This window comes from Phyllostomus hastatus, unplaced genomic scaffold, assembly GCF_019186645.2.
Source record: "Phyllostomus hastatus isolate PE091 unplaced genomic scaffold, TTU_PhHast_1.1 phas_scaffold_78, whole genome shotgun sequence".
In the NCBI taxonomy this organism is placed as follows: Eukaryota; Metazoa; Chordata; class Mammalia; order Chiroptera; family Phyllostomidae; genus Phyllostomus; species Phyllostomus hastatus.
The window spans coordinates 23,800,077-23,828,012 of NW_025334041.1; the positions used below are offsets into that span (position 1 = coordinate 23,800,077).

Below are 27,936 nucleotides of genomic sequence, written 5' to 3' on the forward strand. Positions count from 1 at the left end.
TTTCCATGTGGGCCCATGAGATTCTCTAGCCCCATGAGAGCCCTGGCTCCCACACTCCTGGCACACGGTCTGTCCTGAGACATGGGTCCAGGATGGAGGATGTTGCATTCTTCCTGCAGAAATCAGCCTCACAAAAAAGAAACAGAGGTACTGGCATTTGGAGGAGTCTCCTATCAAAGCCTTCTGGGGCGAAGCTCACTGGCCTACGAGCTGCCCCATGTACACAGTGCCCACTCTGTAAGTAAGAGTGAGTCCAAGATTTCCAGACATATGAGGAAAACTTTCAACAGGAAAGGGGAGAATGAGGGGAACAGGTTACTTAGGGGCACAGCGGGTGAAAAGCGACAGTGCAAAATAGCCCAAAGGTTCATTTAGATGAAGGGGAGAGTTTAGAACTATCAGCTTTGTGAGAGAATGGCCTGGAATGAGTCAAGACATGTGGCTGGAATAGAACTCTAACAAGGGAGCACTACTAGTTTCAGAAAGCAGGACCCAGAAGGATATTTCCTGATAGAAAAAGAAAATGGGGGACCAGCTGACTGTCTTGGTCATCGAGAAAGGCAGTCAGGATATTAGAAAAACAACTTTGCAAACAACCTCATAGAAAAAATGGGCATAACATTTGAATGTGTACTTTAGCGAAGATTATATACAGATGGCAAATAGGCACATTAAAAAGCATTCAACATCATTAGTCATTAGGGAATTACAAATTAAAACCACTATGAGATGCCCATTTGACTGGCTAAAGACAAATCAAAACAAAGCAAAAGAAAACAAAAAATACCAAGTGCTAGTGAGAATGTGAGGACATGAAGCAACCATAGCCTCCGTTGCTGGTGGGCATGTAAAATCTTGCAGTCACTGTGGCAAACATTTTAGTAGCATCTTTCAAAGTTAAATAGACACTTACCATTTGACACAGCAATCCTATTCCATGTCATTTACCCAATAAAAAAGAAAGGTATGTCCTCACAAAGGTCTGAAACCTAGAAGGCACTCAGATGTCTCTCAACTGGTGAATGGGTAAACACACTGTGGTATATCCATACAATAAACACTACTCAGCAATGAAAAAGAATCAAGTCCTGGTACATGAAATAGCCCCCCCTCAAAAAGTTACATGTTCTACCATTCCATTTATATGATGTTCTAGAAAAAAAGGCAAAACTCGAGGGGCAGAAAACAGATTACTGGTTCCCAGAGGCTGGGGGCGGGGAGGCATTTATAGTTGGCTCTAAAAGGGCACAAGGAAAGTTGGAAGTGGGATGGAACTGTTTGCTATCTTAATTGTGGTGATGGTTACATGACTTTATGATTTGTCAAAACACAGAACTTCACATTAAAAGTGAATTTTACTATATGTCAATCATATTTCTCAGAAATGAGGGAAAATTAGTGAGGTTTCTGACTGGAGTGATAACTGGAAAATGACATTGCTAAGGTGTGTAGGAAAGCTGAGCTGGGCAGCCCACGAGCCCCAACGCAAACAGTATGTTCTGCCTTGGCAAGTGGAGCCCAAGGTAGCAGAAACACAGAGAATTAATATGGGCCAAGGCTGTGGGGCTTTTTGTTGCTCACTGGTATTCTATTGTATGGCGATACCAGACTTTCTCAGTTTGCCAATGGAAGGACAGCTGAGTTGTTTCCAGGTTTGGGTAATTATGAATAAATTCTCTACAGTTGTTCCTCTCTTGTGTGCAGTTGCACTTTCCACAATTTCAGTCACCCGCAGTCAACCATGGTTCCCAAATATTAAATGGGAAACTCCAGAAATAAACCTAAGTTTTAAATTGTGCACTGTTCTAAGTATTATGATGAAATCTCACATGGTTCTACTCCTTCCCACTCCAGATACAAATTGTCCCTCTGTCCAGTGTCTCCCACCCACCAGTCACTTGGTAGCCAAGTAATGGTTATCTTGGTTATCAGACCAACTGTCTAGGTATCACAGTGCTTGTACTGAAGTCACCCTTATTTTACTGAATAATGGTCCCAAAGCGCAACAGTAGTGATGCTGGCAATTCGGACATGCCACAGAAAAGCCATAAAGTGCTTTCCTTAAGTAAAAGGGTAAAAGTTCTTGACTAATAAGGCATTTTATTATCTCATTTCATCACAAAAAGGATGAGTACAGTACAGTTAGATATTTTGAGAAATAGAGATCACACTCACATAACTTTTATTACAGTATATTATCATTATTGTATTCTATTATTATTATTATAAATCTCTGACTGTGCCTAATTTATAAATTAAACTTTATTATAGGGATCTATGCATATAAAATTATATATATATATATATTTTTATACATATGTTTATTTATTTCAGAACTATCCATGGTTTCAGGCATCCACTGGGGGTCTTGGGACAGATCTCCCCTGGACGGGAGGGGAGGGGACTGCCGTGTGCATGTTCATGTGGCTCGTTCATGTGGCTACTGAAAGACCTGAACAGATAAGCCCGGGATACGGGTTTCTGAAATGCAAATCTGATCATGTTATTCCCCTGATTAAAATTCTTCACCATTTCCTTATTGTCTACAGCAGGGATTCTGCACCGTGCCAGCGCATGGGAATTACCTGGAGCACTTTTCAAGCTACCAGATGCTTGGCCCACCCTCAGAGATTCTAATTTAATTGATTGTTGGATGCAGTTTGAGTGTCAGTTTTTTTTTAAAGCTCCTCATGTGATTTTATTCTTTTTTTTAGACTTAAATCTTTCTTTTAAAAAAAGTAGTACTGAAATATAATGCACATACCATATAATGTACCTATTTAGTGTACAATTCAATGGTATTCATTATATTACATTATTCATTTTTAAAATTGTGGTAAAAATGTATCTAACTTGAAATTTGCCATTTTAAATAGTAAAATTCAATGGCATTAATTACATTCACAATATTGTACAGCCATCACCACTACTTCCTCTTCCTAGTTGGCTTTAATAAATATCCAAGTCTATAAACTAAAGCCAATGCCTTAGCCAACCCCAAAGCCCTCCTCTCTTCCCAGACGCAGCTCCTGTCACTTCCTGCCCTGCATTCTCTTGGATCCAGTCGTGCTGAATCATCTTTAACCTTTGAAAACTCTTTGCCGGTGCATGCTCCTATTTCCTCTCTCTGAAACTGTATCACCAGTACTTTTGGTAAAACCCTATGTCTTCAAAGACAGATTCAATATGACTTTTATGGAGTGTTTTTTCCACCTCTGGGCTTACTTAGCTACTCCCCTCTGTGATCCATGACTCCTTTATCAACTTCTATTCAAGCACTTAATCATGACTGTTTTCTATGTCTGTTTCTCTCCTTCTCTCTCAGTGAAACTCAATGGTGAAGTTGCAATGTGAACATATAAATCCATGAGGCAGTTTTCTCCAAGAGCTGCCAAGAAAGCCACGTGAAAGAGTGATGTGAATGAGAAGTAAACTTTTAAGATGCTGAGATTTCAGGGATGTTTGTTTCCACAACATGGCCTAGTCTAACCTGACTAATACGCTCACGAAGATTTACTTATCATATATTTTTTTCTTATCCTCACCCCAGGACATTATTTCATTGCTTTTAGAGAGAGAGGAAGGGAGGGGAAGAGAGAGCAACATTGATGTAAGAGAGGAACATCGATTGACTGCCTTCTGTACATGCCTTGATCAGGGATTGAACCTGCAACCTAGGTTCGTGCCCTGACTGAGAATCAAACCTGCAACCGTTTGGTATGCAGGATAATGCTCTAACCAACTGAGCCATGCTGGCCAGGGTCATTACTATATTTACCAGCTGCTCTCTTGCAATATAATTAAAAGGAAAATGTGAGTCTCCATGGGAAAGAGATTCCAGGTTTGAGAGAAGGCAGGAAGAGAGCTAGAATTTAGAGGAGTCTGGGAAAGATGAAGGTGTGAAGATGAGGTCTTCGGCAGAAGTTGTTCCTCCAGGAAGATAGACCTGGGCTGGGATGAGGGAAGAAGGAACTCACAAACTGAGCACTGAAGACAAACAGCCTACCTACCAAAACCTTTTGCGGAAGCCTGTTCTTGACTTCCAAAATTAGATATAATCAAATGCAAAATTTCAAATTCTAAATCAATAATTGCAAAAAAGATGCAGTCTAAAAAATAACTAGAGTCATAATTCTGAATAGCTGTTCCATTTGTTAATTTGATTTTTACTAATAAGACAGATTTTCAAAGGCACTGCTGAATACACCACTTTTGTCCCTTGTTGATATTAGATGCCTCAGTTCAACAGTGCTCTGGGGGTTGGGATGTGTTCTCCTTTATGATTTGCAGCTCTGATCAGTTCTATTTTTCTGCATAAGAGCAAAAATGCAAACATGAGCTGTTTCTGTGCCATTTATGCCTCTTATATCATGACCATTAAAACAACTCAAAGAAAATATCTTCTTTGAGTCTCACTGGATATGTGGCCCGAGATGCATAAGACAGAATATCCTGAGGTCCAGTCTTCCATCACCGTGTTCACCTGTTGACTGTCTCACATTATTGAAAAACCAAACAAAATGCCATAGAAAAACATTAAACATATCCAATCAGAAATGAACTGTTGAAAGGAGAAAAATAGATGTTAAAAAGCACTGCTGTCTGGGAATCAAAGGGAAAAATTTATACAGATAAAGCAAGCATGGCAAATCTTAATAATCTTCTTGAATCTCAGTTCTGAGTCCACAGGGAATCTCTCCACTCTTATGTGTCTGATCTTGTTGACGATGATCAATGGTAGAGGGATCATAAACTCACACATAAACAGCTTCAAACATTTATACAAATCTAAGGACATAGCTTGTTGTATTAGGCTCCTTAATCACAGAATTTCATTATGTAAAAAATAATGATGTTTTGCAAATAATAGGTTGAATTCATCTTCAGAGTTCTTATACATTTTTTTTTCATTGTGGGGCAGAGAATGACAGATTCTGAAGTAGTTATTACCTCTTTCTGATACTGACATGAATCATGGAGAGCCACAGCTTCTGCTCCTTAGGTATCAATATGGGAGATTATTGTGTTCAGACTTACACATACAACATTGGATTCAATTATCTATTGTTTTCTGGAAACCATATCTATTGATTGTGGCTTGAAACATGCACATGAAAATTGTGATGTTTTTACCCCACTGACAGCAGCAATAATGGTAGAGTATATCTTATTTTCTAGAGTGAGATATTTAGTATGCTGTAGATGGAAATGAAAAACATAACCTAAGACACAAACGTGAACCTTTCAAACATTAATGTGATATCGTCTGTGTGATTACAAGCCTGATGATACCAAGTGCACACAGGAACACACAGATGTCATGCTGGGAAGCCAATGATCTAGCCCTCGTCGTGACTGCAGGCAAAGAATATCTCATTAAAGCTGTAAATTTCATGAGTCTGTGCCCGAATTTAAAACCCTTAAGGAAAATGGCTCTCATGGTTCAATAGTTTTAAGGGGTTGTTCTTACTTGGCTTTGTAACAAGGAAATTAATAGTTTTTCTGAAACAAATCAGAATTTTGCCGTAGCTGCGTATGTTTTCATGCTGTTGTTGTTAGCACTTAACTTCCTCTGTAGAAACCAAATCATGGACTCCACGCTGAATTCGCCATGGGGAGACATTTATTACCTGCCATGATTGCTCAGAGTAGTCAGGGGTGGAAAGGAAATGTACTCATTCGTGGCTATGTAACATTTGTTTTCTTGAGGTGATAAGAAATGGAGTAGGTTTCTAACCAACCTTCACTGTTTGGAGGGAATCCTATTTAGCCCACCATCAGGAGAAGTAAGTTGCTCCAGTCCCATATGGTGTCAGCACCCAACCAACAGAAATGTGTGCAGGCCTCAGGGACTCAAGGCATTGGGGCAATGTCAAGGCAATTGACTGAATTTATTTCTTCTTTCTCAATGGACTTCATAGTAAATCTTACATGGCTATGTGAGAGATGCATCTGTAGAAAACATATTCTCTCTCTCTTTCACTCTTTCTCTCTCTCAGTATACATTTGATTTAAAGAGCAACTGTTTGTTGCATCTGGGAAAAATGAAAAGTTATAGTGGATGTGAAACAGACAGTACTGATATATTAAATGCCTGCTAAGCTGTCTAAGCTTAGTGGAAAGGTGTGATTGTTTTACAGAAAAAAAATACAAAATAAGCAATAAGAATATAATTATTGCTTCCAAAGAAATATTAAACAAGCAACATGACCTCGACTTACCTCATTTTAAGTGGATGATGAGAAAGTTACAAATGAAAAGCTATTCCACCCCAGGACGAGCATGTCCTGTTTGGTGTGTGTGGGGATGAAACTCAAAGCAGTTCATAAACCCTTCAGGTTGGGGCAACTGGGCACATGACTTGCTTTACTGCTCCCTCCAGCTTTCTACTCCAAAGGGGAATGGATAGAAATTATCCAGAAGATATGATGATTTTAAATTTTTAAGTTGGGTTTAAATGTATTTTCAACTATAAGGCCATTAAAAAGTCATTAAAATAGAAAATGCAATCATTAAAAAGCTTTAACTACATTAAATGTTTTCAGTAAGGCATCACACTATGTTTTGAATTTTTGTATATTAATTTCTTTTTAAATTGTCTTTAGCATCTTTTGCAGTGATTATTTCTAACTTTTACACTGCTATTATCACAAATGCTATTGCACAATGCTTCCAATTTCCCTGAGAGAATCAAGGATTAAACACTATCTTGTGAACCTCACTACTTAGTGTTACAAGTGGTTTCTGAAAAGAATAACCATTAGGAAGTGTATGCCTTTTACTTAAAAAGGAAAAAAAAAGATGCCTCTAGTTCATGGATTTTATGAATAAAGTTGTTAAAATATTTATGTATAGATTTTTGTGTGGATTCTATTTTCATTTCTTTTGTGTAAAAATCTATAGCAGAGTTACTGGGTCATATATTAAGGGCCTGTTTATTTTTAAAAATATTTTATTTATTTATTTTTAGAGAGGGAGAGAGGGAAAGAAACATCAATGTGAGAGAGAAACATCAATCAGTTGCCTCTCCGTACCCCAACCAAGTACCTGGCCCGCAATCCAGGCATATGCCCTGACCGGGAATCAAACTGGTGACATTTCAGTTTGTGGGACGGTGCCCAAATCACTGAACTACACCAGTCAGGACTAAGGGTATGTTTAATTTCATAGGAAACTTCCCAACTCTTTTCCAAAGTGGTGTAGCATTATATACTTGCAGCAATAATCAGGTAGACAAAATGACAATTTCGTTTAGCTGTCAGCTTCCTTCCATGGCTACATCTGCGCTTTTTGAATAGGCTCGTGAACAAAATGGCCATTCTGCAGGGAGAGAGGTTATGTATGGACTCAAGAACATTAGTGTTTATTCCGGAAGACTGATTTGGTGACCACTGCTGAATGCCTAACTTGCCAAAAGCAGCAACCTATTCTCAACCTCTTATGTGATATCTCTGTTAGTTTTCTATTGCTGCATAAATGTTACCACAACATTAGCAGTTGATAATGATACACACTAATTATTTCACAATTTCCATGGGTTTATAGTCTGCACATGGCTTAGATGAGTTCTTTGTTTGAATTTTTATCAGACTTTAAGTTATAGCCTGGGACTAATTACGTCCAGTAGAAATGAAACCACATATATAATTTCAAATTTTCTATGACCCATAATAAAAAGTGAAAATAGTTGAAATTTATTTTAATAATATTTTACTTAACTGAATCTATTCAAATATTATCATTTCGGCATGTAATTAGAGAAAATTATTAATGAGTTCTTTTAGCTTTTTTCATGCTAATTCACCAAATTCTGACATGTCTTTTATAGTTACAGCACATCTCAGTTGGGACTAGTCATATTTTACGTGCCTAATGGGCTGGATTGCATAACACCATTAGAGACATTTTAGCGGATCTACAACAGTAACTCATCGTGGTCTTAATTTGCATTTTCCTTATAACTAAACGATGCTGAGCATGTTTACTTGTACTTACTGGCCATTTGTATATCTTCTTTTGCATGTCTGTTCAGATGTCCAGCAACAAGTGAACAGACAGACAAGGGGTGGCATATTTATACAATGAAAAACACTCAGCAGTAAAAGGAATGCACTACTGATTCATGCAATAACATGAATGCATCTAAAATATTATGCTGAGTGAAGAAAGCCAGACTCAAAAGGCCATATACAAAATGATTCCATTTATGTGAAATTTTAGAACAGGCAAAACTAATAAGAAAGAAAGCAGATCAGTGACTATAGTAGGGATGTGATAGTGATTTCAAAATTTCACAAGAAAACTTTTGGGGTGATGGAAATGCTTTATATCTAGATTAGAGTGGTGATTACATAGATATATACAAAATTTATTGTATTGCACATTTAAAATGGGTGTCTTTTGTATGTAAATTATATTCCAGTAAAAATGATTTAAAGATAAAAGCAGTACATTTAGTAGTTAGTACCTGTTACACAACTTGCGGGCCAATTGCAAAATAACTCCGTGAGGCCCCTTGTTCAAAATTAAGCCTTTTTAAGAATTTCAAGACAGTTACAGCAGATGAAGTTTGTCTGGTATTGAATCCTCAATGATGGAGAATGCAGGGCATGTGATAGGTCCCAAGAAAGTTCTATTGAATGAGTTTAAGAATTTGGGCCTCTTAGCGCCCAGCACTTTGCATTACAAAACAACACCTCTTCTTATTTCTGTCATTTGTTCCGTAGATCCGAGGAAAAAGAATTCTGAATAAAATTTTAAATGCTGTTCATAAGTATGAAAGAGGAAAATACTGATTAAAAGATGTTTTACTTTAAAATTCTTTAGTGATGTGTGAAGAATTATAGTTCAATAACTAACATGAAGACAATACACTCTGGGTGCCTGGGTGGAAATTGCACAGTAGGAATCATGAGGTAGAGGGAACTTTGTCCCTCAGATATTTTATACTGTTAGTTACAGACTGACTTCTAGTGGCTGTGTTACACCTAGTATGGGTCTGAAAATAAACTAAATAATGGGGATATAGAGATAAAACAGGTACATATAATTGTGCAGTGGTTTGCCTTCTTTAGAAATCAAATTTATATTATATTCTAATTATTAACTTTTCTAAGGACCCTAATATATGTAATCCATATCGCCATAGAGTTTTCATTGGGACTTCACTGTAGTGCTCCTTTACATAACTCAGAACTGTAAAAACGGAGGCATTTGGACTTATTTAAACAATGTGTTATGGACTAAATGCACCCCCCCATATTCATAGGCAAAAGCTCTACCTGCACCCCTCCCCTGTATGGCTGTATTTGGGGTAAGGAGAAATCAAGGTTAAATGAGGTCTTAGGTTGGGGTCCTGATCCAATAAAATGAGTGTTCATGTAAGAAGAGACAGCAGAGAGCTTGCCTGCTTTCTTTCCGCATGCACTCACTGAGCAAAGACCGTATGAGGGCAGGCAAGCCCTCATCGTTGGCGAGCCAGAAAGAAGCCTCGCCAGAAACCAAAACCTGCTGGAGCTCGATCTGGGGCTTCCAGCCTCCATAACAGTGGAAAAATAAATACCTGTTGTTCAGGCCACCCAGCCTGGGGTGTTTTATTATGAGCTAAAACAATATGTAATATTCTATATAGTATAAAATATATAATATGCATAATTTGATTCAAATTAAGTGACTAACTTAATCACAGTTATATAATACGGGCAACCTTGTAGCATGATAACAAGATTTATATATATAAACTTAGTAAACTGAGTAAATGGACCCTAAAAATCTGAAAAATTCACATGGCACATTTTTCCTAAAGGAAATTTACAGTGTTTCTACTCTATTACTCACTACCCTCAACCAAGGGGTATATATTTAGAAAAAGAAGTTTTTGAAGGAAAACTGGGGTTTTCAATAGTTAAAGTTATCATATCACTTAAATATAAACATTTAAAATGCTTGCTGGGTGGCTGGAAGCACTGTACCTCTCATCCTCAAAACTTGTTTTAGAAATTAAAGAATTAGCAGCTGAGATACAACACACTAATAACTGAATAAACAGTCTACTGAAAAATATGGCCATAAAGTTATTGAAAAAATCATAGAAAACGATCAGAGGCTTTCCTATTTCTTGTTCCATCATGTCTCAATGTAAAAAAGATAAAGCAGGATTTTCATGTTTTGGAGCAGGTGGAATGGTAGTTATAATTGTCTCTTATTCCACTCAAGTCAGTCTTCAGAATGAATGAAACACGACTGAGAAGTTAGGGGAAGGACATAAGTAGAGGAAAGGTGGCAGCTAATGAAGGAGGTGCTGATAAGAAAGGGGGAGGACAGTGGGTGGAAAGAGGTAGGCACTAAGTGTCCCACAGAGATGAAAAGTGGTATTCTGGGGTGAGACTGCTCGGGTTTGGAATCTTGCTCTGCTGATTACAGGCTACCTTGGTTAACTCATCTCCCTTGTCTGAGCCTTAGTCACTGGTAAAATGGGAGGGGTGATAGTAAGCATATTATATGCTAATTGGGATGATTAGCAGTATAATGAATGCTGAGTATTTAGCACTGTGTTTATAAAAAAAATAAGCCAGCTATTATATGAATCATGTATTATTGCTTCTTTTCAAAAGTGAGACTATTAATGTAATTCCAAGCTACATAAACATGTGTATTTTGAAATACATTGATACCTATCTCAAAAATAGAAAAAATAGGAGGAAACGTCCAATTAATTTGTATTTGCTTACTGCAGAAGCCCTAGGCAGACTCTGACCTGACTTCTCAGGCTTTTCTTTGTCTCCAAGTCTTTGCTCCCAGATTCTCCTAGGGAATCCAGTCTGCGGGATACTGCTGTTCCCCTATAGCCACTCAGGTTGCATGATTTGGGGCTTACACAGGGAAGAATTTTCTATCTTGTCTAGTGGCAGTTTTCCCATTTCAGTTCACTGCATCAGAGCTGCCAGCACGCCCCACCGTCACACCTATGCTGAGCTTGTCAGGCACCTGTGATGAAGCTACAGGGCAAGTGTGTGCATTGGGCTCGCACAGGGAGGCTGTGTTTCTGACATTCTCTTACAAGGCTTCCAAAGTTCTGCCTCTTATTTTAAGAAACTCTGCCTTAAATAATCAAACAAAGACGTCTGTCAAAAACATTTGGCTCTGCAAATAGCAAGTAGATTCTTTGCTCCTGCTGTAGCTGGCAAAATGATAGCTTGGGCATTAGAATCAGGGAAAGAAAAATGGCTGGTTACTGAGAACTGATAAAGACGGAAATCACAGAAATTCGACACAATTCTTAAGCCAAACAAACAGGTGGGAGACTGTTATTGAAATGTTCAGGAAAAGTGTGTAGGGCCCTGCACATAGTAGGTCCTTAGTAAATATTTTACGAATTAAAAGTCATGGCCCTAGCTGTCAGAGGGGAGGAGTCTGGGGGCTGGGTGAGAAGGGTGAAGGGGCTAAGACTCACGGACATGGCCAACAGTGTGGTGATTACCAGAAGGCAGGGGGTAAGGGCAGGTAGGAGAAGGAAAAGGGGGATAAATGGGGATGGAAGGAGACTTGACTTGGTGTGGTAAACACACAATACCATATACAGATGATGCATTGTAGAATTGTACACCTGAAACCTATATAGTTTTATTAACCAATGTCATCCCCCAAAATTCAATGAAAAAAAAAGTCACAGCCCTACTTCTGCCACAGAGAATGGTAAGCTATCATTTCTTTTTAGCTTTTACCTGCAATCCTAGAGTATTACATGAAATCTAAGTTGGTACCTAAGATGAAATCAGAAAATGGCATCTAATTTTGTGGTGTTGGTGGACTTTAAGTGTTTCCACATGCACACGTTGCCTGTTTGCTTTTGAACTATGCTGGTTTTTCTTGATAAAAATAATTGGAATTCTGTTATAGCCCTTGAAGAAGACAACAGAGACTAGTAAGGGGATAAAAGGCTTTCAGAGGGGTTTTTTTTTTGGGGGGGGGGGTTTGTTTGTTTGTTTTTTCTGGGTCATCCAGATGTGCTAACCTTAGGTTACAGAGAAGATAAAAATTCTGCTACTTTCAAATTTCAGTTAAGAAATTTTTTTAAAAAATATTTTAAAGGCCTAACTTTTATATAAAAGTTTAAATTGCTCTAAAAACATACAAATTTCAAATGCAAGCTCCTATTTCATTTTCAACAACTTTATTCAGAACATTTTGCAGATTAAGGTTTTACAATTTAACATTTTACAATTAGAAATTTTGTCTGCTACTACATAAATTGCCAACTTTTCAAAAACACTACAGAAAATCCTTTATTTCTTTGGATTTTTCTGTTCCATGCTGAGCTCCTGAGATATATTTTTTCTTTCAGCTTCATTTTCATCTTCCTGTGAAATAAATTTTAGAAAACATTAAAATATAAACTTTAGGGCATTTTATCAGCTATACTTAATACATTTTAACTCTACTTCTCTGAAGAGCTGACTGTTGTGATTCCAGTCATCCTAGGGAAAAGGCTATAAACAAAATGGTAAGATTATGTAACATTTAAATATTTACAGTGGGTACTATTTTATACTACACACTGACTAAAAATTTCTACGATATATTTTTAAAGCAACTTATTTTACTAACTACCTAAAAGTATCTTTTGAAATCAGACCTGCCACTACCGAGTGTCCTTTTAAAGGGATGAGTCAGATCTTTTTGCTTCACTGTTTGATGAAAAACAATAAATTTAACTTCCGAGACACTGTGTGCTCCAAGCATGGCGTTCTTGTGTCATCCAGCATACTCCCTTGACAGGTCTGCCAATTTTCCAATTACTTGGACCACCATATGTTATCTGAAGCTCAGTCGGCTCTAAAATGGGAAACACGGCCATGTCAGGCTGCAGAACGCTTACAATCTTCTCCAGTTACAATTCTAGAGGGTGCCTCATAATTCAGAGCAGGGGCTGGTGGAACATGGTGAATAAATGAAGTGACATCATAATGTCTGGCTCCATAGGAATAAAGTGCTTCTGGTGTTCAGTATAAAATGGTGACCTCCACAGTGTGAATAATGAGAGGCTGGAAAAATATTTCATCTCACAATTTGAAACCCATCTCATCATACCAGTTCCTTCGACAATACCCAAGTACAAAGCCGTCTTGCTTTTCTGATATTTTTGATTTATCAAGTAAGGTCTTTCATTTTTATTAACTGAAGTACAAAGCACAGTCCACCTCTTTTCTGAGTTAATTAAAGAAGGAGTAGCAATTTCTTAAGTATCTCTAGACAACAGTAATAGTATCAGTATCACCAAATGCATCACTCTGTTTATTATCTTATGAAACAAAATTCAGTTCAATTAAATATTTGTATGAGAAAGTGCAAATCAAGGTATATGTATTTGTTTTCCATGAAAACCCAAACTTCACCTGTAAACATTAAGTTGGAGAAAGATTCCTTTATATGCTTTATCTCTAAATTCAATAGCATCTGTGACTCAGACTTAATCAACACCAGCAAAGTAGAGAAATATCAATATTATCAACTGACCTCAATATTATAGATACGTGGAATATGAGGGATGGTGTTTAAATATCATCTTGGCAATGTAGTTTTAATATACTTCTCTAAGCAGAAAAACCACTGTATTTGTTTAATCCTTTTTACCAATCTATCTCTACTGAATAGAGATATTATGTTCTGTTGGCTATTGAAAATCTATTACATGTAGTTTCCACTTTTAGACAAAAGTTTCTAGAGATTACATTTTAATTGTGTCCTAATAAAAAGTAAATATTACTCTACAGTTTCACTGCCTTCTTCAGATGAGACACCGACAGATGGCCGTCTTAACTTACTAGAGCAGTATTAAAAACAGAAATAAGCAAATGTTTGAAGCAACATCAGCCAAGAAGCCATTATCAAGCTCATATCCTGTAATATGTACAAGAATGGAGCCTTTATCATGTGGACAGCAGCCTACCAACTGCCCACACCAATAAGACTCACTGGTTTAAGAAGCTTGGCTATCTAGTTTTCCTGGCAACCTTCAATTATGCTCTAAGTCAAAATAGAAATGTAAAGGCTTAATAATAACCCTGAGGACTAGGAAGTATCTATATGCTTTACTTTCACATTTAACTAACTTTCTTAACACAATCCAAGTCTTTTTCTTGTTGAATTTTTCTGAGTAATAAAGTATGGTTTGTGAATGCATGTCTTTCCTAACATTGCCGTCTGTTCATGACAGGTGCAAAAACTGTTCCATACTTTCCTCTATGCTGAAGACATGTCTTAAAATATCTTGCCTTTGTATGCCTTTAAAACACTTGTATAAGTAACAAGATCCAATCTCTTTCTTCCTTTGTGTAAGGATAGCTGTGATCTGGATGTAAAAAGAATTATGGAGGGGTGGAAAAGACATTTAACCCTAACTGCTAGAGTACAATTCATCATAACTGCTATAGTATAACATCATCAAAATAATAAAAATAACACTAATGTATTTTTATCATTATAAATAAAAGCATTAGAATTACAGCCAGTAAAACTCCAGAAAGGATTTTAGAGATTGCTTTGGCTCTTTTATTTTTTTTGAAGTGTTAATTTGTGTTTTTAACATTGTAGGTCAATTTTTTAAAAAGAAGTTACATGCAACTAATGATCAATTAAAACATTAAAATTGCTCAGCTAGTTGGGAGGGAGGTGGGCAGGGCTGGAGTGGGAGTAAAAGGCAGAAAACTACTTAACAACAATTTTTAAAAAATTGCTCAGCCAGCAAATCAAGTATCATTGACAAAGGAGTGCATAATGAGTGAAACTGCAAAGAAAGGAAGCTTTATTTACCAAAGTATTTCTTCACTACTGGATATTAAAGGCAGACAAGAATTTCTTCTGATACATGACAGGGTTTTGTCACTTTTTGCTGAGAAAAGACATCTGTTTGTTTCCCAGTGAAAGACCTTTGCCACACGGATCATTTTCTTGGTGACAGCCCTGACAAGTTTGACATTTGTTTCATGAAGTGTTCTGAAGCAGTCAGCAAGAAAATGTACCCTTTGGGGCCGCTGGGAAATAGACCGATTTACCTCTTAATGTTTAAGCTTGTTAATTCATCCTCCAAAAAATGTGTTGATTGTGACATCCTTGTGGATCTGCCACTTACATGTAGAATTTCAAGAATACCCATTCATATAACAATAATACTCATAATGTCATACGACGGAATATGGTTCCTTAGTCATCTTGTTCTTCTTACCTAACAGCATTGCTGTAAGTGAGGCAACAAGGTAATTATGGTCTAGTGCTCCAGGTGACAACATGACTAAACAGTTATTCTAACAGAGAAATAAGTAAAAACACTGCCATTTTTATCTACACTGAATCCCTCTTAACATTGAATAAACTTGCAAGATTTTGTCTAAATGTCATTCAGCTTGCACCAGTTTGTAAAAGAGGGGGTCTTCCATTTTTCCTTCTTTACAAATTTTACTTAGTTCTTATGAGAGTTCAAAGAATTGATGCCAATTAATAAAACTTTTCCATCCCATTCTCCTTTCTCTTAGGAGGTATCCAACTCCAAACAAATGCCACTTGTTTTAGCAGCCAGAATATCTACAGCTCAGGTAATATTTAGATTCAAATTACAGTCCACGAGCACTGATGACATTAGGGTAGAATTATACAAAGGGACAACTTTACCCATTGCTTCTTTACATCTTTAGAAATGGCTTTCAGAGTACCTTTATAGTGGAGAAGCCTGTCAGACACCACCAGGACCAAGTCATGACGGTCAACATCACTGGTGGTGACACACAGTAACATTAACCCTTTGGTGTGATGCACTGAAAAGGACACGTCAGCTCTGGTCTGTGGTGTCCTTCCCAATAATGCACAACTTCAATCTACTCATGAGAAAACAACAGGAAAAAACTACAAAACAATTGAACAGTAGTCTGCAAAAGTGTCAAGGTCGTGAAAGACAAGGCAAAGTCTGGACTATCACAGATTGGAAAAGACTAAGGGGACATGACGACTAACTGCAATGTGAGATCCTGGACAATAAAATGAACATTAGTGGGGAAACTGGCAAAATCTGACTATGGTCCATAATAGTATTGTCTTGATGTTACTTTCCTGGTTTCAGTAATTTACTTTGGTTACAGGAGATGGTAACACTGAAGGAAGCTGGACGAAGGCCAAATGAGAATTATTTTTAATTATTTTTGTAACTTTTCTATAAGTCCAAAATTATTTCAAAATAAAAAGATTAAAAAACAAAAATGGCCACTTAGTGAAAGTTTTCTAAGTTCAAAGTAAATACAAAATATGCTAAAAGATTTTATGTAGAAAAAACATAAAGCACTGTAGCTAAAATGAAAAATGTACAGCTAAAGTGAAATTTTTGCATTCCATTGTTCTACTTAAAATTCCTTCCATCTTTCCTTCCTTCCTTCTTTTCTTTCTCTGAACTAGCTCTTGTTTTCACTAACTTTTTGTTTTGTTTTGTTTTTGAGACTCTTTATTTCTACTCACTTTAGGCTTTGTTTGTTGCTCTTTTTCTAGTTCCTTTAAGTGTGAAGTTAGATTGCTTATTTGATATTTTTCTTGCTTCTTGAGATAGGCCTGTAATGCTATGACTTTCCCAGTTCGGACTGTTTTCCCTGTGTCCCCCTGATTTGGGGTTGTTGTGTCCGCATTTTCATTTGTTTCAAGGTATCCTTTAGATTTCTTCCTTGATATCATAGGTAATCCATTCATTATTTAGCAACATGTTACTTAGCCTCCATGTTGTTGTTTTTCAGTTTTTTTTCCTCTTGTGATCAATTTCTAGTTTTATACCATTATGGTCAGAAAATATGCTTGATATGACTTCAGCCTTCTTAAATTTATTGTGATCTATCCTACATAACATTCCTTGTGCACTTGAAAAGAATGTATATTCTGCTGCTTTGGAATGAAGTGCTCTAGAGGTATCAGTCAAATCCATCTGATCTCGTGTGTCATTTAAGGCCGCTGTTTCCTTTTGATTTCCTGTCTAAAATTCTTGAGTACTTTAAATGTTCATAATGGCTATGTTATTTTTATTTCCCTGCTGTGCTTTCATGTATTTTCTTATTTTTCTACTCTGAGCATGGATTACTTTCACAATCAGAAAACTTAAGCTTTCTTTTAATAGGTCCCTTCATAATCTGGCCATTTGAACTATTTTAAATAGAAATAAGCCTAATGGGGGGTCTATGTTTACAAAGAGAATGATGTCACTTGTTTTTACTTTACTGAACTTGCTGTTCACAGCAGGCAAAGCCACATGGTGATACAACAGTGAAATGCAGGGAGAAGGTGCAACTAAACACTAACTAAAAGTATTTCTATTTTCTTATGATACTTTCTTTAGATTTTAAATATGCCATTGACTAATTAGTTATTGTAACAGGATTCAACTGAATAAAACCATCCATATACCTTAATAATGGTCCTTTTTTAATGTTAATATATATATTAACATACATATGAGAGGGAGCTAGCATGTGGTTTTGGCAAAAAATACACTGACACACTTTACCTGTTCTGTTACTTACAGAACAAGTGTACGAAAGCAATACATATTATATTGTTCCAGTCTGTGATCAAAAACTTTCTTTTCTTCATACAAAACACATACCAGATATAACTCTCAACAGCATTTAAGACTGTGCTTTTAACAGAGAAAATATGCTCGTGCTGCAGAGTGAGCAAAAATTTATCTTAATAACTGGAAAAATACTGATGATAATGAAAATGTTTTAGGCAAAATGAGCACACTCCATGCTCCAGACTAAAATTAATTAGAGTTTTTAATGTTTTATAATTCCGCCATAATTCTTTCACTAGTACATTTACTTCATAGCAATAAATACTTGGATCATTAAGTAAAGTGCAAAATGTGTGTGATGTGCTACATTTAACAACCTTTGGCCCTTTTTTCTGTACTTCTGCATTCAGTTTTCCAATGCATTGAATAAGCAATTGAGGAACACAATTAAATTTCCTGACTTTGCATATTTGAGATTCTTATTTCATTTAATACAAAAGGCAATTAATCTACCATTTTACAACTGAATTCCAACTTTAGTGGGCCATGATAGATACTGAAATGAACTTACAGGAAATGCTTAATTAAATTTACTGTAAAAAAGCATACAAGGTTTTTTTTTCTTATGACAGAAGTTGCATGTTTAATTAGAAAGTCTAGAACTATATTTTAAAATTAAAATAGGGAAGTTCTTAGTAAACCTAGCTCAAACACATATGTCATTAAACAGAATGGAGTTATTTTATAAATTTCTTTTTTCTCTGCATAGTGATTCAAACAAAAGACAGCTAATCAAAGAAATCTCCCTTTATTTAATATTACAAAAATCATATCCTTTAATAGCAAGATAGATAAAAGAGTAATATCTAATTTCATGTGCGAGAATACATGAATAATTCCATTTTATCTGTTGAGTAGTCACTCATCTCTCCAATCGGTGATTCTGAAGCAGATCTAGTGCTTTTTGACGCTTTAGTTTCTCCTGTCACCTTTTATTTCTTTGTGGTGGCTTTTGGTAGTATGGAAAAGGGGCATTTAAAAATAAGACTTTGGATTTCCCAAGTATGATTTGGGATTAAGAGGGAATCTCTCTGACCCGGGAAGAAAGACTATAAAAATTTGCCCAGCCACCGAGGGAGGGCATATTTATGGCAAAGGAAGTGAAGATCAGGGAGTAGAAGATGAGGGTCTGGCAAACTAGCTGGGATAAAAGAGAGGAAATAAAGTGAATGATGGATGGTATGTTAGAGTAGACTATTAATGAGCATAAACCCAAATCTATAAGCTTATAACTTTCCCATAAACATGAAAAAGCACAACTTCCATAATGTGAATTTTCAGGTGTGTGAGATATGTTTAAAATGTGTTACTGACTTCCCGGAACTAAGAATACCATCATACTCTTTTCTTCTTCTGACAGATGAGTTCTTGTATGATGACTATGTTTAATAACCCCCGAGGAGCTTATGGTCTTAAAGATAAAACAAACAAAAACACCTCCCCTTCCCTAGTAGACTTCTAACATGTGGGAAATAAACATAGAAGTATACACTAGAACTGTACACTAGAGGCCCCACATTGGTAACTTCCCTTCAGTTATAACATTTTTCATTTAAAAGATATTACTTGCTTTTTAAATATTTAGGTTGGTAAGTTGGTATGTAGTTAGCAATAATTATAGGAAAAAATCCCTCAAATCCCATAACTGGCCAACATAAATATATTGTCAAATGAGTATACCATATGTCCAATATATATTAATTAAAGTCTATGGTCTATGAAGATATAACATTTAAAGAGGTTCTTTAGAAAATGTTTTTGCATATATCATATACTATCACTAAATCTCAAAAATCCAAAATGTGATAATATTTAAAGAGATTACATATAAACCTCTGCTTTCCCAACAGGTACACATATGTTGTTTTTGCCCCAAATACAAACATACAGGTTTAAATCCCCAAGAATTTAAAAAATTCTACCAAATTAAAGGTAAAATAATGTCAAAAAATGTTTGAGATATGCAAGATCACCAAATTATAGATAGTTCTATCACTAAGAGATCTCCAGGTTGAATAAGAAGAATCAGTTATTAACTAATTAAAACTTTCATAGATGCATGCACTGTTTATTATGACTAGAAATTATTCAACAATAACTTAGTTCATTATACAAGCTAGAAACTACTTATTTATAGCATATTTTATTTATTCATTAATATAAGCAATAACCATGGTTCTTGAATTGGTAGCTTTCCCAGTAATGTATACCTTAATCTAATCATGAAAAGTAACAGACAAATCTAAATTAAGAGATAGTCTACAAAATAAATACAAAGTACTCTTCAAAGTGTCAAGGTCATGAAAGGCAAGGACAAGGGAGTAACTGTCATGAATTGGAGGAGACATGATGACAAAATGAAATAGGGGATCCTGGGCTAGAAAAAGGACAATTGGCAAAACCAGTAAAATACAAATGAACTCTATAGTTTACTTAATAATATTATGCTAAGGTTTATGATCAATAATTGTTCTATGCTTACATAAGATGTTAACATAAGAATTGCATACTCTAAGCAATTTTTGCAACTCTTAAAATCTAAAGTTATCTCAACACAAAGTAAGTACAGACAAGTAAGCAAATACCCTTTGTTAGATGATTTAGGAATATATATACTTTGGTTTCAAATACTATAAAGTTTCTCATCAAAATAGCATGCTGAAGCAATCAGAGTTATGGATAGTGAGGTTTTAGGATTTCTCTGATATGAGCAGCACACTGCAGACTGCACAGTATAAGTAAGTGTTTATTGCTCACTAGCAAAACCACACAGTTATTCAGCAACACTGACTGATGTTTTCCATATGACATTCATTGTCATATTTTTGGGACTCAGTCATGCAGTTTAAGAACCACTAGGACAATATTCAACTGGTAATATAATAAGATATAAGAAGACTTGCCTGTATTATTTCATATTGTAGTTTTTGTGGGGATAGTAGCTATCCCTACTAATACTGACGTTTTATTTCAGTACCTTTAGTTAGAGATTCCAAAACAACATCTGACTACTATCTGGAAGAAAAGATATACTTTCACTTAACAAAAGAAATTTCTCCACAGCACCATCATTTAATTTCACACTGACTAAACTGTGTACAAATATCAAAACAAAATGAAACTGTTAGTAAATCAAAAGCTAAAAACCAATTTTGATTTTCTTTTGCAACACAGTGACAGACTTGACTGCAATCTCATTTTCAAAGAGTCTGGAATACAGTTGTCCTTTGACTCACTTGAAAACATTGATCTTTTAAAGATGGTCTTGACTCTTTAAGTAAAATCTATTCCTAGAATACTTCCTTTCTTCTTCCCACAAAAGTTTACTGAACGATGGTGTGTCAGACAGCGGGCAAGGTGATAGAAATAATAAAGACGAGTAAGAGGTTTTGTTGCCCAGAGGAGCCCGTGTTCCAGTGAGGCAGACAGCTGTGCATAAAACCGCACTGCAGTGGAGAAAGCGTATCATAATGTTCATTGGGCATGTAAACGTGAAGGGAAGAAAACTGAACCATGACAATTCATAAGGAGAATTTTTTTAATGATTAATATTCTATAGAGTTGGGCTACAGCACCCCCCATGCTCAAAGGTTAGTATGGCGAATCTTTAAACACAAATACTTCTCAACGTAACTTACACTGCTCTTTCATTAAGATAACCAATATTGAAGACTACATCCTTCAGGAATAAACTTATGTTTGGAAAGCGAATTTTTAAAACTTTACTCCCAAGTGAACCGATTAAGTTGCCTCAAATATCTATTTCAAGTTGAATGCTATTTTTCCCAGAGTGAACCCATTAATCTTCACAGTTTTATTGGAAATTAATTGCTCATTAGACGTTCAAGTAACACATCTCCTATGGCACATTAGTTTTTCATGCATGAAAAAAAGTTGACTTTGCCTCAAAATACTTTTGATAGAACAATCTACAAGTTTTAGGGAAGGCCCCTACCCTCCTGAAAATGACAAATACCTTGAGAGCTGAAGGATAAGAAGGACAGGTAAGGTAAGGAATAGAGGGATGAGCACTCCAGGTAGAGGGAACAGGGAGAAAGTTCCAAGTCCGCTGAAGCCCAGGGACAGAGAAGACAGGAGTGGGAAATGGCACGGAAAGGCAGGCCGTACTCGCTGTTAGCCTGTTCTGGTTCTAGCATTACACAGTGCTCACGGATGGTCACTCCACACATGCTGTGTATTTGTCCTGCTTCTTCTGTGCAATTGTGTCCCAGAGGAAACGGCTTTGTGGTCAGCTACTGGCAAGCCTAGATTCAAATCCTGACTGATACAGTGTCCAAAGCTGTGCAACTCTGGCAGGGAGGCGGGGGGATCACTTGCCCTCGTTCCACTAGAGTGTAAGTTCCAAGACGGCAGATTTTCTGCCTTGCTTATCACAGTATCCTCAGGCGCTGGTGAGGCTATCATATCACAGATAGCCTCTCAATGAATATTTCTGAATCTATGAACGAATTCCCTACTATATAGATGTATGGGAAACAAAAATAAAAATAGTTTTGTCTCCTTTAGTACTTATTAAATAACAAGGATTTACATGCCTCCTATGTAATCACCACAAATGCCAGGCAAGGTAAGTATCATCATTCCCATGTCCCACTGAGGAAACTGAGGACTGGACACACTGAGGAACGCCCTTGGTCACATACTAGTAGAGGAGGAGCCAGGTTTCAAACTCAGCTCTGACTCCAAAGAATTCTCTCTCCACTGTAACACATGGATAGTTATAATTGCTCATGATCAATACAGTTTGGAGGCTTCGCATCCTTTTCCAAAGTAACTTAATTTTTGTCCAATAGATATCAACGTCATTAATTACTCAGGTATACAAAACGTCCTAGGTCTACCTTGTAGAACTGATCCCAAAGCAGCCGTCAAATCCGGAACAGGCCAACGGTGCTGCTCCCTGAAGACTATTTATAAACACACCAACTGCTTTTCAGTTTCCAAGCACCCTGACAATGTTCAGGATTTGTTGTGTTAGATTTCCTAAATCTCATGAGGATACAGAAATAGTTGAGGACACAAAGGGGTATTGTGAAGATGTCACAAAAATCGCTTTCTGAGCAGCATAAAATGCTGCCATTACCCTGGGATGACTGCTCTTCAAAATAGCTCATGTAAAGAGGATTTATGATCAAGGTCCATGGCTTTCTCAATTCCTTGGCAGCTACTAACACAAAAGCTTACTTTCCGAGAAAGAAAAAATAGCCTCTATTTGTAAGAAGAAGATTCATAAGGTCCGTGAAGGACTCTTGAGGACTCTTGGGAATGTTGAGAGTTCAAACTCAAGAGACTGAAAAAAATCCTAGTATGCTGTTAAATTGTATATAAAAATTCTGATATAATGCAATAGTTAACAACAAATGAAGTTATACATTTAAGTTTATAAAAATGAGAAAATAAAAGTTAATGATTTCATATCACATTACGTGGCAACCATACTGATAAGTCAAAAAATACATTAAATGTTTCAAAAGTGTTTTCATAATAGAGATGCTCAACAATTACAAAGGAAATTAAAATTCTCTATTGCACTATGAGAGGGTTTTTAAGAAGTTATTTTACTTATTTTTTTTTAATTACTGGTATGCATTTTGTCACAGACAGAAAATACATAAATAGGATGTAGCTCTCCTTGATTCAATTTTGTCTTAAAATAGGACATGGGGTGGGCAAACATAGGCTTACAGTTACAAGGACAGGAAACAGTTTGTCCTTGTATTAGTAATTACTGTATTTGTATTACAACTGTAAACCCCCCTTTGCCCTCCCTTGTATAAACTGTATATTCTGCATTTTACCAGTTAGAAATGCCTTAATATAGTCAATATCAAAACAATAATGAAACAGGAATTCAACATTAAGGGGCCTTTGAGACTGTGACAGCATTTTCATTTTGTCCCCTCTGAAAGCAGGCAGCCTGAGTCATCGTTAGGACTCGGCACACAGGCAGCTACCCCACAATGACTCTGTGTTACATGTTTCACGTATACTACAAGCGGCACCAAAAATACCGTGCAGTATTTCTGCATGGGAAACCTAGGAACAGTCTGTTCTTTAGGAAAACTAGGCTTTCAACATCTATATGTCTTATTTAAACTAAGATTTACTTAAAAGGTTAATGATTTTAATGATTTATATGTAAGAATGAGGAGAGAGAAAACTACTGAAAAATATCCTCCCTTCCTTTTACCTTCCCTCCGTATTTTCAGTCAATAATTACCCAGTGAACACCGACTACCTATCACATGTTCACAGCAGAAAGGAGAATAGAGCTGATCTCTGCTCTCAGGACTTTTGTACACTTGAAATGTGAAGATATATTGAATTTTTTAAAAATATTTTTTAAAAGATTTTATTTTATTTTTTAGAGAGGGGAAGGGAGAGAGAAAGAGGGGGAGAAAAACATCAATGTGTGGTTACTTCTCGAGTGCCCCCCACGGGAGACCTGGCCCACAACCCAAGCATGTGCCCTAGACTGGGAATCGAACCTGTGACCCTTTTGCTTCGCAGTCCAGTCTCAACCACTGAGCCACACAAAAACCAGGGCAGGTGTATTGAATTTGTCTCCTACATTGTTTATAGCTAGTTAGCAGACACCTCCCAAGTTTCCTCATAAATCAGATTTTGTTATGAAATGCTGCAAACATAATCATCATAACCATAATTTAGAACACTTATGAAGCCCTCTGGAGAGTTCTGCCCCATCCAGTCTTCCCATCTTCCTTCCTTCCTTCCTTCCTTCCTTCCTTCCTTCCTTCCTTCCTTCCTTCCTTCCTCCCTCCCTCCCTCCCTCCCTCCCTCCCTCCCTTGTACATGGAATTTGATATTAACCACTCCCTGGTGTGTTTTTATACTTTAACACTTTATAGGAATGACATTATATTATATATTCTTCTACGACTTGCAGTTTATTTTCAACATTACATTTTGCATGTATATTTATGTTATACTTTCTTAACAGAACATAGGTTTTGGCTCAAAGCTAGCATCGCACACTAGAAACATTACTGCTACAGTTAGGGTGAAGATAAATATACCACTATTAAGTAATCTTGTTTTGGATATACTTGCAAATAGTACTAAGCAAGAGAAAAAGACATGAAGTATAAAATTGTAAAAGAGGAAGTAAAACCATCCCTATTTGTGTGTACCTGGAAATGTCAAGAGATCAAATGAAACACTGTTACAAACTAAGATAATTCAGTGAGAGCCTTTATTGATAACATGAGGATAATCAATGGTAGGTAACAATACAACATAGATTATTCAAAGCTTTTAAATTCTGTATCTACATTCTTCTAATTACCTCCCTAAATTTTAAGACTGCTTAAAGCAAGAATACTGCCCACTATGTGTATTTCTAAGAAAAGCAAATCATTAAATAAGCAGCTCACATTCAAGAGATAAATCAGTTGCCAACCTACAACAAATTTCAATAGTCTTTTCCAGACCACTCTTCTCTATTAAGAGCCATAAGACTGTAGGGCTAGGAGGTACCTCACTTAGAGGAGGGGCCATCTGATCCATTCTTTTAGCTCTGCGGACAGAGGAGCCATCCTTGGCATGCCTGACTTCCCCAGGGCCCCGCAGCTCTCCAGTAACAGAGCTGGGATCGGAATTCATGTCTCCTAAGGTGCTGCCTGGAACTGCCTGCCATGATGAGTCAGTGCTGACCATAACGAATCAATGATTTTAAATCAAATGTTGGCAAAAACAGAGCATGTATAAAAACAAAACAAGTTGCTGAGATTTGTGTTTGTATATGTACATATTCTGTGAGTTGAAGTGATCCTATGTTGAAAAACCAAGTTGTGTGATTTTCTTACGCCAGACACCTACAAGAGCACAATGGAGAACGTATATGGGCTTTGGCACCGCACACACAACTCTCTGAATCCTGCTTTGGCAGTTACTGTTGGTGTGACTTTGGGCGGGGCACGTGACCTCTCAGCCTCAGTTTCTCACCTGTAAAATGTAAAAATAAAAAACCCTAACTAAACTCACAAGTGATGATTTGGGAAATTAAAAATAGAATTATGCACACAAATTTTACCAGTAAAATGCTTGTAACAGTAGGTGCTCAAAAAAATGGCAGCTATTATTAAGTTTAAGACATATTTCAAAAAAGTGTGGCCCAATGTTGAGCTCAGAAGTACATGGTTGAAGTGCTTTTTTCTTTTTACAAGAATAAAAATGCCAAGTTTCACTTCCTTTTCTAAGTATAATTTTAGCATTTCAATAAAGATGCTAATTATTATATGAAGAAGCACACAAACTTGCACATGTAATACAGAAATGTTTTCTATTCATTTCTTAACCTGCAAATATATGAGTGTCCTCAGTGTGCCGGGTTCTGCTCCAGGAGCTGGAGAAACAAGCGATCAACAATAGTATGTCCTTGTCCACATGGATCTTAAATTCCCACAGGGAAAGATACACAGTACATTGTTAAGAGATAAATAATTTCATATTTTGATGTAGTAGGAAAAAAACAGAGGGAAAGGATAGAGCGCACTTTTTCTTAAACAAAGTAGTCAGGGAAGTCCCTCTACTTAAGAGGTGAATTCAGGCTGAAACCTAAAAGATTTGAAGGAACTGGTCACATAGGAAGAGAACTCCAGGCATAAGGAACAAGGGCAAGGGCCCTGCAGTACAAATGAGCTCAGCCAGTCTGAGCACCAGAAAGGTCAGCATACCTGGCAGGAGATGAAATGTTAGGTGAGACTACAGCAGCCATACTGGTTATTCCATTTGCAAAAATAAGAACCCATTGGGGATTTAAGAATTTATGTAATATGATTTGATTTTGAGTTTTAAGCATATTGTGGTTGCAGTATAGAGAATAAGAGTAGAGGTTACGTTAGGTTTATAAAAATAAGTAAATAAGGGAGAAGGCTACTGCCATGGTCCAGATCAGAAATGATGGCGGCTCCAAGTACTACAGCAGTGGTGGGAATGAAAAGAATTACGATATGGGTGAGAGTCAGGGCGGGCTGATAGGCAGATAGAGGGAACAAAAGACAGTAATTAACAATGATGCCTTTGTTTTTTGGTACCCAAATATGGTGGAGGTGAGTTGGGAAAAAATTATGTGAAAAGAAAGTTCTGATGGGAATGAGAAAGGATCTGGAAACAATGATTCTGTTTTGACATTAAACTTGAGACAATCTTTAGCTATTTGTTCAGAGCTCCTTATTAGAAGTTTTAAGTCCCAACACAGCAATATTATGAGACTATATGCAATCATCTAGGCAACAATATACAAACAGAGAAAAAGGGGTCCCAAGGACTAAGCCATGATAATAAAACTTAGGTATAGTGGGGAATTCAGCAAAGATACAGGAAGAAAATTAGGGAACTATTGGGGGGGGGCAATATAAACCAAGATAATAAAATGTTTTGAGGAAGAGGAAATGATCAATATAATTAAATGGTGTTGAGTGTTCAGGTAAGATTCAGACAGGGACAATAATGACTATGGAGTCTGACAACAAAGGGATTTTAAGTGACAAGGCGTTTTAATTGTTAAGACAACCACTTCAGTGGAGTAGCAGAGATGAAAGCCTAGCTGGAACAGTTTAAAGAAGGACTGGCAGATGTCATTGTGTACTTCTGCTTCCCTCCTTAATTTCGGAGACATGGATGTGACGACTGGAAGCACGGTGGGAAGACCAAGAGAATCATAGCAAAATTACTCTTGAGGTGCCAGGGCTTTTTGTTGAATATTATATTTTTGTATCTCCCATATTAATCAAACTTTTCCTGCAGCATAAAATACCCCTCCCCTAAAATCAATATGTAATATATTCTTTATCCTGGTTTCTAAGACTTTCAATCTGCACAAAAAACAGAAAACAACTCCAGTGCTGATTTGCACAAAGAGTGAGTTCAATGCCTTTACTGTGAATAGAACATTCTTCCATCTCCTTTTATATTTTCATCTCCTAGTTATGCTGAAAATGACCGTATGGAGCTGTATATATGAAAGAAACACATATTGCAGACTTCTATAAATGCTATTTTTTAAAAAAAATGTGTATATATTGCATGGGCCAAAAAGTCTGTATTTTTTTTTTTTGCAAAATAAGATACTTTTTTCATTTTCACCAATAACTTTATTGATTTGGATATTTTGAGTATGTGGGCTATTTCCGTGTGGTGTAACATTGTTCTCAATTAATGTCTTGATTTGACAATTATCAACTTCAACTGGTCTACCTGACTGTTGAGCATTGTCCAGTGAGAAACCGCCAGCACACAACTTTGCAAACCACTTTTGACACATTTGATCAGTCATGGTACCTTTTCCATGCACT

General features: G+C 36.6%; 1 protein-coding gene across 6 annotated transcripts in view; it reads right to left on the minus strand.

Annotated features, from left to right (window-relative positions):
• The window catches only part of PHF14 (PHD finger protein 14), a 182,497-nt gene that overhangs the window by 3,982 nt on the left and 150,579 nt on the right, over positions 1-27,936 (minus strand). For 3 of the 6 annotated variants that reach the window (XR_006784410.1, XM_045828016.1, XM_045828011.1), the window contains one exon: positions 12,156-12,359. The exons of 1 other annotated variant lie outside the window; for it this stretch is intronic. Coding sequence is in view for 4 of the 5 variants with exons in the window: in XM_045828016.1 (XP_045683972.1) it covers positions 12,285-12,359 (75 nt within the window). In the remaining variant the exon portion in view is untranslated. Of the gene's footprint in view, positions 1-12,155; positions 12,360-12,386; positions 12,835-25,315; positions 25,586-27,936 lie in introns of those variants that run through there. 2 more of the 6 variants (XM_045828014.1, XM_045828015.1) reach the window with 2 other exon arrangements.